Source organism: Poecilia reticulata, linkage group LG15 (assembly GCF_000633615.1).
Source record: "Poecilia reticulata strain Guanapo linkage group LG15, Guppy_female_1.0+MT, whole genome shotgun sequence".
Taxonomy (NCBI): domain Eukaryota; kingdom Metazoa; phylum Chordata; class Actinopteri; order Cyprinodontiformes; family Poeciliidae; genus Poecilia; species Poecilia reticulata.
In genome coordinates, this window is record NC_024345.1 from 6614133 (window position 1) to 6628842 (window position 14710).

The 14710-nt window shown below is 39.0% G+C and overlaps 1 protein-coding gene across 1 annotated transcript in view; it reads right to left on the reverse strand.

Annotated features, from left to right (window-relative positions):
• The window catches only part of LOC103476575 (pyridoxal kinase-like), a 29805-nt gene extending 15428 nt beyond the window's left edge, over nt 1-14377 (reverse strand). The window contains exons 1-3 of the mRNA XM_008429031.2: nt 14168-14377; nt 13952-14092; nt 2112-2166 (exon numbers count right to left, since the gene is read on the reverse strand). Of these exons, the coding sequence (XP_008427253.1) occupies nt 2112-2166; nt 13952-14032 (136 nt within the window). The 5' untranslated portion in view covers nt 14033-14092; nt 14168-14377. The remainder of the gene's footprint in view (nt 1-2111; nt 2167-13951; nt 14093-14167) is intronic.
• Between the last annotated feature and the right edge of the window lie 333 nt (nt 14378-14710).

Consider the following 14710-nt stretch of genomic DNA (forward strand, 5'->3'; position numbering starts at 1 on the left):
CCCCGGTGACCCGCGTCCGGGCGAGGGAAAACCAAGTCCAATGTTATTACTCATCATAGGGGTCTTCAGGCTGCGCTTTATCTGGTTCCTCACCTAGGACCTGTCTGCCTTAGGTGACCCTACCAGGGGCATAAAGCCCCAGACAGCATAGCTCCTAGGATCATTGGGACACTCAAACCCCTCCACCATGATAAGGTGGCAGCCCAAGGAAGGGCCCAAAGTAATTAAATTAAAGAAATTAAATATTGTTGTAACTTATTTTATCCAAAGTTTTTCAAAGTCTAAAATCATGTATATTTTGGTATGGATAACTTTTTATACATTTCAATCAATGAAGTTAGTTTGTATAACATATTTCAGTAACAAGGCAGTTCAAAGTGCTTCACATCATTAAAACACAAGAATACAAAATCATAAAAACCACCATGCAGTCAACAATATGAGTCAGACCTTTTCCTGACTCAAGTTTCCACCTTTACAGACTTTTTTAAAATGCTAAAAAAAAAGAAAAAGAAAAGCTCTGTATATGGCACATTTTTCTATATCATTCTGGCTTTAAATATGAAACAGGAAAGGTAGAAAAGATTAAACTAGAATAGATACAAGGGAACAAGAAAGGAAGGAAGAATATAAGGAAAGGGAAAGAGGTATACAAGGAATTGATGATAGAAGGAAGGCGGGGCACAAGGATACAAGAAAGTTCACTAGGAAAGACTGAAAAATACAAGGAAGGAAAGAAGTAAGAACACGGAGATTCAAGGAAGGAAGGAATGAAAAGCATGAGGAGGGGAGAAAGAACAGTTTTATTTAATTTACTGATTTTTATACTGACTTTGGTGTTTGCACAACAAAATAAATCCAATAAAACTTTACAATTAGTAACAAGTCCTGGAGACTATTGTCATTGCATATTTTTTGTAAAGTGCGTCAAAACAAAATATCAGAGAACATTTAGAATCATGCCAGACTAGCCTTTAACATTTTAACATTTTAATTTTGTCAAGACTTGAAACATGAAAGAGGTACATAAAACTCCACAAAAAACACAAGCTCAGGTCGCTTTGGACCAGGAGCTGTGAAATTGACACTGCAGTGTACAAATAACTCACGAGTTCTTTAAAGGTGAACTGTACAGAAATAAGTTAACTGTGTTTCACTAATAATAGAAATGTCTTAATTTTTTCTGGTAACAATTTTAGTACCAACCTCAGTAAAATCATGTTTATGGCAGTGACCATTAGAAATGCACTGATCCAATATTAATATCTGTATTGGTACCAATATTGAAAAAACCCCATCTAGATTAGGTGTTGGTGACAATACGCCCAATCCATGAGGGCAGATCTTTCAGTCTACTCTATGCTTGAATATTATTTATTTTACATTATATTTCGAGTTATTACACTTTCTGAACCATTTGAAAGAAGATTTGTTGCAGTTTATCTTTGTCAAATGTAAAAATAGTCAGCCTATTGTTTTTGACAGCTTTAGTTGCTTTATTATTTATTTAACCTTGGCTATTATACTCTTATTTGCTTTGACTGAACAAATTAAAGTTGTTTTTACATTTCTGACCAAGCTTATGAAGCTATTGGTGTATTTAAGTGTGCGCTACTGGTGCAGAGTTATCAATAAATATGTAATTTAGTTCATTTATGTCAGTCTAGAAAAATTTTTTTTTTCAGTTTCAGTCAGTTCAGCAATGTTTCTCTGTGTCGGATCAGTATCAGCCGATACTAAACCTCAGATAGTGGTATTGGTTTTGGAAGTGAAAAAATAGTGACCATTACACCTCACTTTAAATGGTGCCACCTCCAGTTTTCTGCCACATGTAACATGTTGCATGTATGCCAAAAAGTTGAGTTTTGTCTTTTGGCAAAAAATGTGAGAGAGTTAGAGTACATCAGTATTATGGAGTTGAAATGTTGTTCGCTGACCTGAAAAAACTTCACTCCTTCCTGTTCTCCACCCCCAGTTTCAGCAGCAGCCACCTCTGTTAATAATCTAAAACCTCATCACGACTTCAGCAGCACTGACTGACTCATGCACACCCACACAATCCATCTATACCATACGCTCCCAAAACATTCCCTCAGAAAGACGGTCAGAACCTGTGTGGTTGGAGAATTGCACCGAGTTGATGGAGTCCACCTCAAACCCTAAAACCTGTACACAAAGACACAAAAAGAAGAGAATCAGAGCAGAAACAAAATGTCCCCAGTCAAACATTTCTAGTAAGTGTTTGGGGACGTTTTAGCATCTCAAACCCATATGTAACTCTTACCCTTTTTCATTATTTACTTTTGTAGCCTCTAAAAGCTTCACCATCACCCCACTGTCTAATTTTTGCAGCACTTAGGTGTGGGTATTTATAGCTGAATACGCAGAAAACCCGATGCCCTGGAACTGCTAAGAGAGAACCAACTCTAGATGAAAAAAGGAATATTACGGCACAGCTAATTCTGTGAAATTCAAACTAAAAGAAAGGGAGATTTAAAAAAACATGACAATCCAACATTCACGCAGAAATCTACAGAGCAGATAAAGAAAAAAACTGCACTTGGTGTCCTTTCGGAGTGGAAAGAGGCCGGCTTGCGGCTCATCCACATACAGCTTCGTTTAACTGGATTAAAGCGGGTAGAATGAATGGGCTCTTTGTTCTTTTCAATTCACTGTGACTTTCAGAGAAGAAACACCCCTGGAAATCCCACTGCCCTTGCCAGCCAGAACAAGACTCCAAATTAACTTTGACCTTGGAGGGACGTTTGTATGCTCCTGAGAGCGCAGTGCGTGCTTTCTGCAAGGTAACCTGCCGGATGAGCACCACCAGCACATGACTTTCAACGTGTGAGGTACTGAACAAAAACATGAAGCTGTAGGTAAAACCTTCACAAGAAAGGCTGAACTGTGGATTAGACTGTGAGTTGTTGCTGTTTTTTGTCGTGGTGATCGTTTAGTTAATATCTAATAAGGAGTTCCGCTACTTATGGAGAAGGAGACAGACTCTAGAAACAAGAAGTAGCATGTCAGTTTGACTAGCTATACTAGCACTGAGTAACGTTCTGGGTGGAGAGTGAAAAAAGTGACATGGCTGAAACCAGGAACTTTGGGCCTGCAGTTATTAAAAAACCTGGTAGGTGTCAAGAAGGGACTGAAAAATAGATTTGAAGACGCTTCTAGCTGCAGTGTGAACGTAGCATAAACATGGACCAGAGTGGTAGGAACAAAGTCAAAATGTTGGAGAGTGATCACATAGTTTCAGGATGCTCGCTTTAGCCCAAACCCTGCCTGGGGGAAATGGGAAGATCCCACAAAACCGCTGTGCAACTATGTCTACAATTAGTTTTAGCTGTCAAGTTGTCAACATAACCCACTAAATCTTAAAATGTATATGAGATATGTAAAATAACACTACAACAACTAAATAAAGTCAGGAAAAAGTTTTAATTAAAAGTAAAATAGTGAGGGAGAGGGAAGCAGGTCAGTTATGCTAGCTTGACTTTGACAACCTTAACATGTAGATGTGTTGTGGAATTCTGTGTGTTTGGGTTCAGTTAAAAAAAATAAAAACGCAACCAACACACCAACTCAGACAGATCATCAATGGAGCAGGTGTTTAAATTAGCTAAACAACCATCACTGTGTTCAGGAGGTCACTTATTAATAATAGCAAAATAAACATCAAACCTAAAAACATAAAACTGTAACGGACTGAATGTTCTGTTCTTCGTGTGGGAAATGTTTCTGTGTTTAATGGTATTGAATCCTGGTACATTAGTGGCTTTGTTTTCAGTCAATCGCAATGGCAAAAAGTCTGTGTGTAGGACAGTGAATGATAAAAAAAAGAGAAACTTTCTTCTGCGTTGTTTTCCCTTTCTCGTGGCGCATGGCACTAAATTAATAATACTTACATCTCCAGGTTTCATTTTGTTAACTGAATTTTTATACCGCTGCAATGTGGCCAAAGACGGCAAGCAAAAGAATCATCTTTGGTCCAACAGCATTGTGCACATGTGCAAAATTTCCAGATGTAAAAAACAAAATGTCGTGTCTGCAGTTAACACAGCAACCATGACAGAGAAGAACAACTACTAGAAGTTCACAACTTCTAGTAGCAACTCCTTGCAGCAACATCCTCTGTTGCTGCAAGGCAACAGAGGAAGCACTGTTGCCTTGCAGCAAGAAAATCTTGGGTTTGATTCCCAGCCCCGGGTCTTTCTGCATGGAGTTTGCATGTTCTCCCTGTGCGTGCGTGGGTTCTCTCTGGGTACTCCAGCTTTCTCCAACAGTACAGTATTTCTCTAAATTCTCCTTAGATATGAATGTTAACGTGCATGGTTGTTTGTCCTGTCTGTCTCTGTGTTGTCCTGCGATGGACTGGCAATCTGTCCAGGGTGTACCCCGCCTCTTACCCGAAATGTCTCGCTGGAGATAGGCACCTGCAACACTCCCAACTCCACTAGGGACAACGGCATAAGAAAATGAATGGATGGATGAAGTTCAGAGGAGGAGGAAATAATGATTGACAAGTTCAAAATCTCATTTTAAGTGTAGGTGTTGGTGGGATGTTCGCCCACTACATCGCACCAGAACAGAGCAGGAGTTCAGTGTTTTCCTCACGGCCTTGGACAATTTCTCCTCAGAACTATCCATCCTGCTTTTCTGGGAGAAAAACCAGTTTATGGAATTTGAGTAGAGCTGTTTTCTGCACAAACACACCCACAAAATTCAGACCAAACAAACAGTTTTGTATGCAGAAACTATATTGCTCAAGCTATTAACTATTTGTAAACAATGTGAGATTACGGCGGTTTGAAGCTAACAACAAAGACGCCAGGTTGTTAGCAAAGAACTGACTTCTGTTTTGGAGCTTCATGGATGAAAGACTCAGGGCTCCATCTGATCACCTCAAGACCAATAACTAACAAATTTATTTTAATCTAACCTGAATGGGATAATTCTGCACTGAACAGAAATTATTTACAACAGTTTGACATTTAAAACACAATGGGCATTTTCTATTAGAGATGAAGACAATACGTTTTTGTTGTAATAAATTAAGTTTTCCCATTTCCTGCTTTCAGTTTAACTACAAGTTTTCCTAATCAAGCAGCAGTTTCCAAACCTCCAAACCACTAACTGTTAGATATGGTGCATTCAAGGATCAGAAAAACATAGGATTTTTTTTTTGTTTCCAACTGGACCATCTGAGGAAACCATGTCATTGTGGTCTTTGCTTTTTAGTGATTGTTTCTCTACTTTCCACAATCTTACACTGTATTGTTACACTCTTCGATATTAAGATGTGTAGCAGTGAACATCAAATAGCCTAGATTTTCCTCTTTTCTTTCTTTTTTTTAACTCTTATGCCTTCTGTACACTGTACCCACATGTGACTCTCTCATATGGAGAACCCATCTGTAAAGTCCCTGATTTGAGGCAAACACTCCCATATTAAGCAAGATTACATCAGAAATTCCAACACACATTTACAGCAACATGCATACATGATGTTGGTTTTGTCTCATCTTTGGGTGAGTGGGTGGATGGATGGATATACTTGATTAATCCCAGAGGTTAATTGCAGTAGGTTTTGGACATGTTCAAAAAGGAAAAACATTAAACAAAAAGTGATTTAAGTGAATTATCAATGAATTTAGATAAAGCTGAATTTATGTTATTAAAAATAAATATTTGTACTGATAATTCAAATATTGAAGGGGTAACAAAAGGGGTAGAGTATGATAAGTTTATGCTTCTACCCACCTCCTTTTCAAACAAATAAATATGCATCATGGCAGGCACGTGCAGAGGGGGGGATCTGGGGGGGCTTGAGCACCTGCCCCTTTTGCTCCTTGCCCCCCAAGTGCCCTTTTGGTCAAATTTTTAATTTTTAACATTTTTTTATTTTTTTTTTGGTATTTTTATTTCCTACGCCCTCTTCTGACACATAATAACATGTACTAAAATTATTTGTTTTTTGTTGTTGTTTTTTTTGTACGACATAATAAGCCCCCGATCACCTTGTTATCTTTGACCTTTTGCCCGTGACGCATGACCCAGTTGCCTCTCGCGCAGTGAGATAAGGCGGCTAACTGGAGCTCAACGTAGCGAACGTTCCAGATTACAGAACAGTTTTTGGTGAATGAAAAGGAACGTTTTTGGGGAATAAAGTGGAGTAGACTTGCTACTTGTCAGATGATGGAAAACGTTGAAGTATCGTTTCTGCTTCAGCATGGAGTGGTGGTTTAAGCAGATAGGTAATGAAATACAACAGACACTGACAGGCCTCTGCGTTTGCCTTTCTCTGAAGAAATACTGAGTGGGAGGAGACAGCCAGGTGAGGAAAAACTGTTCTTATCTATCGATTCAGTATTTTTATCATACAGRCATTAGGCTGTTGTTGTTGTGCTATTAGCTAGCTGCTAGCTAACGACTTTGCTAGCAAAGCAAGATAACTAAAAGCTTCTTCCCTGTATGTTAATGATATCAGTCATTCTTCAGTATTTATTATGCAATAAGGGCACATCGCCCGTCCAAAACCGATCATCTCCATAATGGATATACGTCTAATTTCCTTTGCTGCATAATGTACATTGCATATATTCCAGCGTTAGGTAAATGTATCTTGAAGGAGAATAGCACTTAAATAAAAGTCCAACAAAGATATTCATTTAGAATTAAAAATAGCCCTCTGTTGAGTCACCCATCCTGGGAATCGTCTCTACTTTCTCAGATTTTCTGTTTAGTTTATCCCCAGCAGCTCAGCTCCGTCTTTGTCTTCGCGTCATTAGGAGTAATCCTGTGGCGGCCAATCAGAGCGTGTCTTCCTCACGCTGCTGTCTCCGTTATGACAGCTCGGAGAGAGGGATGCCCAGCACGCTCGTGGACATCATCGTCATCATCCTCCCCTTCTCTCTTACACCAGCTGAATCACGGCCATTACTCTGAAAGCTAAGCAGCCTCTTCACTGACCTGCCACTTGTTTTTTTAATCAAAATTCCCCACAGTGCCAGATTTGACCTCATTTCTTTACTTTTACCACTGTGTACAAGAATCTGTGGCGAGGAAGACTGCAATGCTGACCATTTGGATATTTTTGGACAGTTGTATTACAGATATGCCTATGCATGTAAAGTTATTTCCTGGTGAACATTAGTTGAGAAGAGTTTGCCACAGCACTAAAAGTTGAAACCACAACATCAAAATTAATCTGACGTATGTCTCCAGCTGCTAATGTCGAAAAAGCACAATTTCTTAATTGCAGTGAAACAGAAACACAATTAAAATCAGACAAGTTTGTTCACACGATGAGTCATTAAAAAAACCTGCCGCCCTGTCACCATCATCCTCCTGCCACTTCCTGTCATCTCCTTCTTCATTTCCACCAGTAGAAACATACAGTTGGTGATTCTGTGACTCGTGTGATGCGAAAAAAAATGTTTCTATCACAGCTTTGTAAACACACCAATAGCCATATAACCAAAAAGCCACCTCATCCTTCAACCAAACATTTTTTTCAAAACTGCCGTGTTTCCATAGGTTGAGTTTCCCTGTGACTGCTTGAAGCAGATGAGATCTGCCCCAGACTCTTCAAGAAAAAGCAGATATAAACAACAGAAGGATAGAATTCAGTAGACTGCTTTCAATTTAGCATGTGTTCTATTTGGAGCTAAATTAATATTTTGAGCAAATTTTAAAATTATTTGTTACAATTCTAGCTACTTTTTCAAGTGTTACTGGAAACATTTGGAGACTCGTGACAGCACTTATTGGTGTTCCCCAGATACAGCACTCACATAGAAAAGCCAGACCCGCTTTGTCTGCATCCCGACTGCAAATGAATCACACAGTCATGCATAAGGCCACTACTGACCAATCCCTAACCGTCAAGGTCGGATACAGAAATTATCTTGCCTTTGTCCTAAATAAATTACTGCGTTTCTATTGTATATTTTGGTCTATTCAGGTTGTTAATGCAGTCTGTACAAAAAAAACCATTCAAATAATTATTGTACTGTAACTTTGTGTAAGTTCCTAAGTAGAAACACACCAATATAAAAATTTAGGACAACATCAGTGTCAAATTACTAACCACATTACTGCTTCTCTGCTTCAGTTAAGCTCCCCACAGTCCTTTACTGTCCCACCATCACTGTCACATGACCAACCTTGTCCACCAGAAAACGCAACAAGAAATATATTGTTTATTTATCGAACCGATATCATCCATTCATCCATCCATCCAATTTCTGTACACCCTTGTCACCCTTTCTGTACACTACGCAATGCACCTTTTTGCTCCCAACTAATGATTAATGAATAATAAGTTTTAAATACTCATAATATCAATATTGACCAAAATAATCCTAATAATTGTTTTTCATAATCTAGCAGCCCTCTTATGCAAGGCTGATCCGATTGCAATTTTCTGGCTGATCGCTGATTGACTGATCTTTATAAAGTCCAACCTGCAGATTACGATTTTGGCCAATTTCTTTTTTTATCTGAAATGTTGCTAAATACAGCAAGTAGTCACAGAGTTGGCAACAGTGGTGTGACTATTGTTAACTGCAAACAAGCAGACATGAGCTGGTAGGCCAGTTAGTCAGTCAATCAAACCTCTCTCACAGCAGAGCAGATGAGGACAGTGGCTGATTTTTATACTTTTGTGGAGATAGATACTATCAGGGTATAAGATCAGCTTCACATGTAAGTATCGGCCAGTCACCCAAAATTAAGGAAATCTGAGTTGATTTATCTGTGGATACCTACTAAAATACTGAATACTACCTAGGTAGTACATGAGTACTACCTAGCACTAATGTGCGTATCTGAATGTTCGGAGCCAGATATATTTAAGGTTGACCTGCATAAACTCCTGCTGGGTCTAAATCAGTGGTCCCCAAACTACGGCCCGCGGTCCGGATCCGGCCCGCCTACACATTTGGTCCGGCCCCCTGAACAATACCAGAGAGGGTTTAGATTTTTTTTTCATCTACCGTATTTTCCGAACTATAGCCGCTACTTTTTTCCTAAGCTTTGAACCATGTGGCTTATATGTGGATTTTTCTTCAACCACCAGGGGGCTCTTTAGCAGGAAGTGAATCATTGGAAGTCAAAATTGGAAATAAAAGAAGAAAGCACCCATTAAAACAGAATTAGGTTTTAATAGGGAATTGAAATTTGAGAACTTTTTCCTGTGAGGGCCACATAACTTTTCCCTTCTCTGGTGGGGGCCGGAGTCAGTTTGTAACAGAAAAAGTGTGACGATTGCATAAATGTAAAAATTTATTGTTTTCCAGAAAGCACAATCAAATAACCCTCTCTGGGTTCTTCACAGAAAAAAATCCAGGAAATAACACTATTTATGAAATAAAAATCTTATTTTCTGGACTATAAGTCGCAGATATCTCTGCCGCTCTAGGTTTTCCACAGCAATGCAGCAGCAGAGGGGGGCGGACACCCAACATTTGAGTCATAACAGGTCAATTGAATACCACATTTATTATGGTTGAAAAAGAGAAAGTTGCCAAGTTTAGTTTTAACTGAATTGATTACGGTAGTTTCCAAACTGTAACTGTAACAGTAAAAGTGCTGATCCTTCGTGTTGCTACTAGCATGCGCTAAATGAAAATGGGCCCCTTTTTCTTCTTTTTCTTCTTTAGATTTCAACGGCAGCTTGCATCCATTATTGTTGCATTACTGCCATTTATTGGATCCTAATATCTATACCTCAAATTCTCATAATGATTCCAGTATTATTTAAAAAAAAAAAAACGAAAAATCTTCTTTTTCCCCTTATTTCATAAATAGTGTTATTTCCTGGATTTTTTCTGTGAAGAACCCAGGAAATGTTATTTGATTGTGCTTTCTGGAAAACAATAATTTTTTACATTTAGGCACTCCTGCAATCGTCACACTTTTTCTGTTACAAACTGACTCCGGCCCCCACCAGAGAAGGGAAAAGTTATGTGGCCCTCACAGGAAAAAGTTTGGGGACCCCTGGTCTAAATGAATGCCCTGCAGTGTCAAGAACTTCAATGTCAATGAACTAATTGGGACAATGTTCCTAATACTAGACTATAAAATACTGATGAAATGTAGTATTAAATGTAGACACTACATTGACTGACAAATGCCCGGACTAAACCAACTCGGAACAGGGACAAAAGGGATCCTGATTGGCCGATCCCTTTAGAATGCTAATAAGATAAGCTAATAGAGCTTTTCAAACATTACAAAGCAAATTATCCTCATTGTACATAGCTTGTTGTTCTATTGTTGTAACATCCAAACTGATTCTATTAGAATGAATTTGGGATTTTGATTATAATATCCATAAAAGTGGAGTTGCAGAGCTTGCAGAGTAGGAGCACATTGACTGTGACCTGCCTGAGTCGAGGCTGTGTACTGAGACCGGCCCTGCTGCTCTGCATTACTTTACCATTAAGGTGGTACAAATGAGCCTTAATAGGGCGTAGTGCTTAAAGATTACTGACTACACTGAACTCTGATGACAAGCATCAAAGCGGAACAGCCATGAAGAGAAGCACCAAATAAATCCTGGTGTGCCGCAGGCTAAAAATAAACCTAGGCCACCTCTCACCATGAGCACCATGATGGAGCTCATACTGTAAGCTCCTCACACCGACCTCCACCAGTCACAGCAGAGCCTATATCATCAGGGTAATTATTACTAATGCAAAGACACTTACTGTCATCCTACTGTCAATAATGGACATCGTAAAGGAGACATGATGGCAACGCTCATTGCCAGAAGGAGCTAATACCCCTAATGTCCTCTCACATATAGTATCAATTGCCTCATTTAGACGGCGCTTGTTATGACTCTTTGTAAGACTCTTGAAAAACCACCCTGAGGCAAGACTTTTATTACCGTTTATGTAGGTAATGAGCAAACAGCAAAAGTTAGAAGAGTTTGCAAGACTTCAAAATAAAACAATCACCTGTTCATTCAGGGTTTTTTTTAGGTTTGGATGTTTTTCAAGTTAATACAGACTGCCCAATAAAGTAGATCACTGAACCACTGAAATTAGACTATTCAGATATAAAAAGACAGAATGAAACTTTAAAAATGTCAAACACTAGCATAACTACTGGAAAAGGTTGTGAGGTAGGGATTTTTTGATAATTCGGCCTTCTGATAAATCAGCTCTAATTTGCCTATTTATTAGAATTATTTATGTAATTTCTCATTGGGATCAATGAAGTACTTACGTGGTTAACAATAGTCACTCCACTGTTGCCAATTTAGCAACTTTGCTGACCTGAGCAAAGGAGTAAATAACATCTCATTATTGGGGGGACAATAAAGAAGGAAATTTCTTAAGCGTAATTTTGGGGAATCAGAAAAGTTACAGCAGCGAAATGTAACGTGATTTATTTATTTTTTTATGTGTACAAGCTGCAGGAGCAAAATTGGATAAGTGGTAATGTACAACAAATGTGTGTTTTTCTCAGTAAACTGTTGAGACCCACAAATGTCAAACTAAAATTCAAATGTGGAATATCTGGGAAATATCATAACTTCAACTTACCGTTGAAAGCACCAGAGTTTTTATGGAAAAATATTCAGATTTTAATGTGTGGTTTTAAAGGCTCTTTGCATTAAAGATAGCAAGAAATAAAGGCATACTTTCTTTTTTTTTAGTCAGCTGTTCTGCAATAGCCCCTCTGCTCTCAGTTTCCACCGAGTTGAGGGCAGGTGGTACCACTCAGCCCCTCCTGCCCGTTTCAAACTCTTCTTATTAACGTAAGAGTTAAATTGCCAAATAAAATTGAGATATTTGCTACCTTTAACAAAAACAGCTAAGTCTATTAAAACAATGTAGCCAGTTTTGTTAGTTTTGATTTAAGGCATAACAATGAAGTTTATCATGATTCAATCTAAGTAATGAAATGAACAAACTGCAGTCTGACTTTTGTTAATGTGCTTCTTTGTATTGAGTAGTGAAAGGAAATAAAATGTGTATCATGTCTTTTGCTTTATGTATTTACTTCCTGGAATTTTTGTGCCACATAGCCACAGCTAACAGTTAGCTCCTCACTTCAGCGGAGCCTGTGCGGACTGAACCATTGTTCTAACAATGGTGGGGGGGACCTAAAATTTCATTCTTATTTTTGTCTTAGATAAAAGGGTATTTATTTCATAATTTGTTTCTTTTGCCTTTTCTCTATTGATATTGTTTAAATGCAAGGGTTTCCTTCATGGTTTCTTTGGAGGAGACAATTCTAGACTTTTCCAAGATTGGAGGGGGTCCAGCCCCCCGGGATTTACGCCAATGGACTTCACTCAGGTACTTTGTTGCTAAATTTAACAACTTTTCAGACAAGAGGATTGGTGATCGGCCAGAAGACTGCAATCAGTGCACCCAAACTGTGAAAACCTCCAGATGAGTGGTCTCAACCGCATTCCTCAAGGGCCAGAGTCCTTCAACTTGTGTCTCTTGTCCTACACACTTTCATTAAATAGCTAAATTCCCTCACTAGCCTCTACAAGGCTCTGCTAATGAGATAATATTGGACCCACGTGTGTTGGAGCAGAGAGACATCTAAAAGCTGCAGGACACCAGTTCTCCAGATCTGCAGTTTGAGACCACTACTCTAGAATTTACTCTGTTTGACAGTTTTTAGAATTACTTGGGTACTATGCTACTGTCTATGTGCGTTTGTATTCAGTCGCCAAGTCAAATACAGCTGAAAATCTCAAAACCATTGCACATCTAGGCAATGCTTTCTAAGAAAATTTCTAGAACCCTCTCCCCCCTCAAATTTCTAAGCACCAAAAGTTTTCTAGAAAATGTCTTACATTAATCTACAATTTTCCGAGTTTTTTTCTTCTTCTGTTTTCCTGTCTGCAATGGCCTTAATATACTGGTCGAATTAAACTGCTGTAAGAGAACGAAGGAGTAGTTTTAAATACCATGATAAAGATAACTACCTTACACCAGACAGCAACTTTGAGTGAGCCCTGTTAAACAGAGAATGCTACAACAATGTAAGAAAATTCACAACTAACTCTAAATATGTCAAAATCAAGAATGACCCTGACTAAATGATTGCATAAGAAATCTTTGAAAAATGTTCAGCAGCATTATGTTGGTGTATCATGTTTAGAATTTCATGTAAAGTTCATCTTCCCTTATGCTGACTGATATTAATGTTTCAATAATGCAATAGTTATTAAATCCTATTTTTTGTATTTAAATTGCTTACGATTCCTGTTACACACGTCCCCTCGTGATTTCTACAGAGCAGTCTACATTTCAGTAATTTATCTCAGCTCCACTCTGATCGTACTATTTGTTCCGTCGCTTTGGTGAATGAAAAGCGTCGGTTTTGCGGTGACGGACAACGAGACGTCCCAGAACATCATGATGACTCAATTATCGGGCATCCTCAATGACAGGTGTCGTGCCTCGAACCCGCAAGAAAAGAACGGGTTTTCATGTCATTTGGTCCCCGATACGCGTCCATCCTCAAACGTGACCTTAATAAACGTTTTTCGCACGAAAGTACATCAGAGGCGGAAGATTTGGTGAAAGGAGGGACTAAATGCGCCAGGGACACATTTTACGAGACACCTGTCTTCGAGGGTTAACCTTCATATTTAGAATATTAGAATGGTCTATCAAGCAATTATCAGAATAGTAAAATGAAGTTTTAATTGACAAATGCTTACAAATAAAAGCACATTATAACAGCTTGGAAGATGTTATTAATTATAATTATGTGAACTTACTAGAACGTTATATCTATAGAAAATGTATAGAAATTTGAGCTGTTTTTTGCTAGAAGATAGCTGGGAAACAGAAACACAGGAAGTCAGGAACGTACTGTGTTAAGTGGCATCTCAGACAGGGTCGTGTTCGTGACGGGTGTTGTGTCGCGCGCTGTCCGATAATGAGTGTATGCAGTTAGCATTTACCTGTAACGGGAAAGAGGCGCTCTTGTTGCCCACGTATCCCCGGACTACATGGCTCTGTATGGACAGAACACGGCATTCCATGGCGGCTCCCGGTCAGCCGAGGGAAAATGTAGATAATCCGTTATTTAAAGACAACCACGTCTACACATAACACGAGAAAACACCGTTTTAACTCTATAACAACAAAGAAGAACCCGTGTTAGCTAGCTTTCTAACCTCTCACACAGATGTGACGGAGAGCGCGTGCGGCGGCGACGGTAGTGATGTGTGTGTGTGTGTGTGTGTGAGAGGGAGAGAGCGCGTGCCAATGAGCGCACACAAACAGCTATTACGGCCCTTAACGTCACTGTTACCGGTAACGTCGCTGTTTGTGGCTCATTTTCATGTGAATCCTTAAAGGGAACAACGAGTTACAGACAAACAGGGTCGCCCCTAACAAGGACATACATTAAAAATGCACGCACGCCGGCTTTACGTGCAGGCAGTCTCTGTGACCGCCTAAACAGGATGACGTCAGCACCGTGCTGGATTTAAATCAATGCAAATTTCAATCATTTTATCTTTAGCTACATTGTTTTCCTCCAGTTTTATATATCCAAATCATTCAATACAATATCTAGCAATGACTTACTTATGTTTTAAATATGCCTAAAACAGGATGCATTTTTGCTGTATTCTGTATTTTGGTGATGCGTTTTCTGTGTTGTGACTCACACCATTTCACTGGCAGAGTCGTGACTGAGGAGGGATTTGACTTGG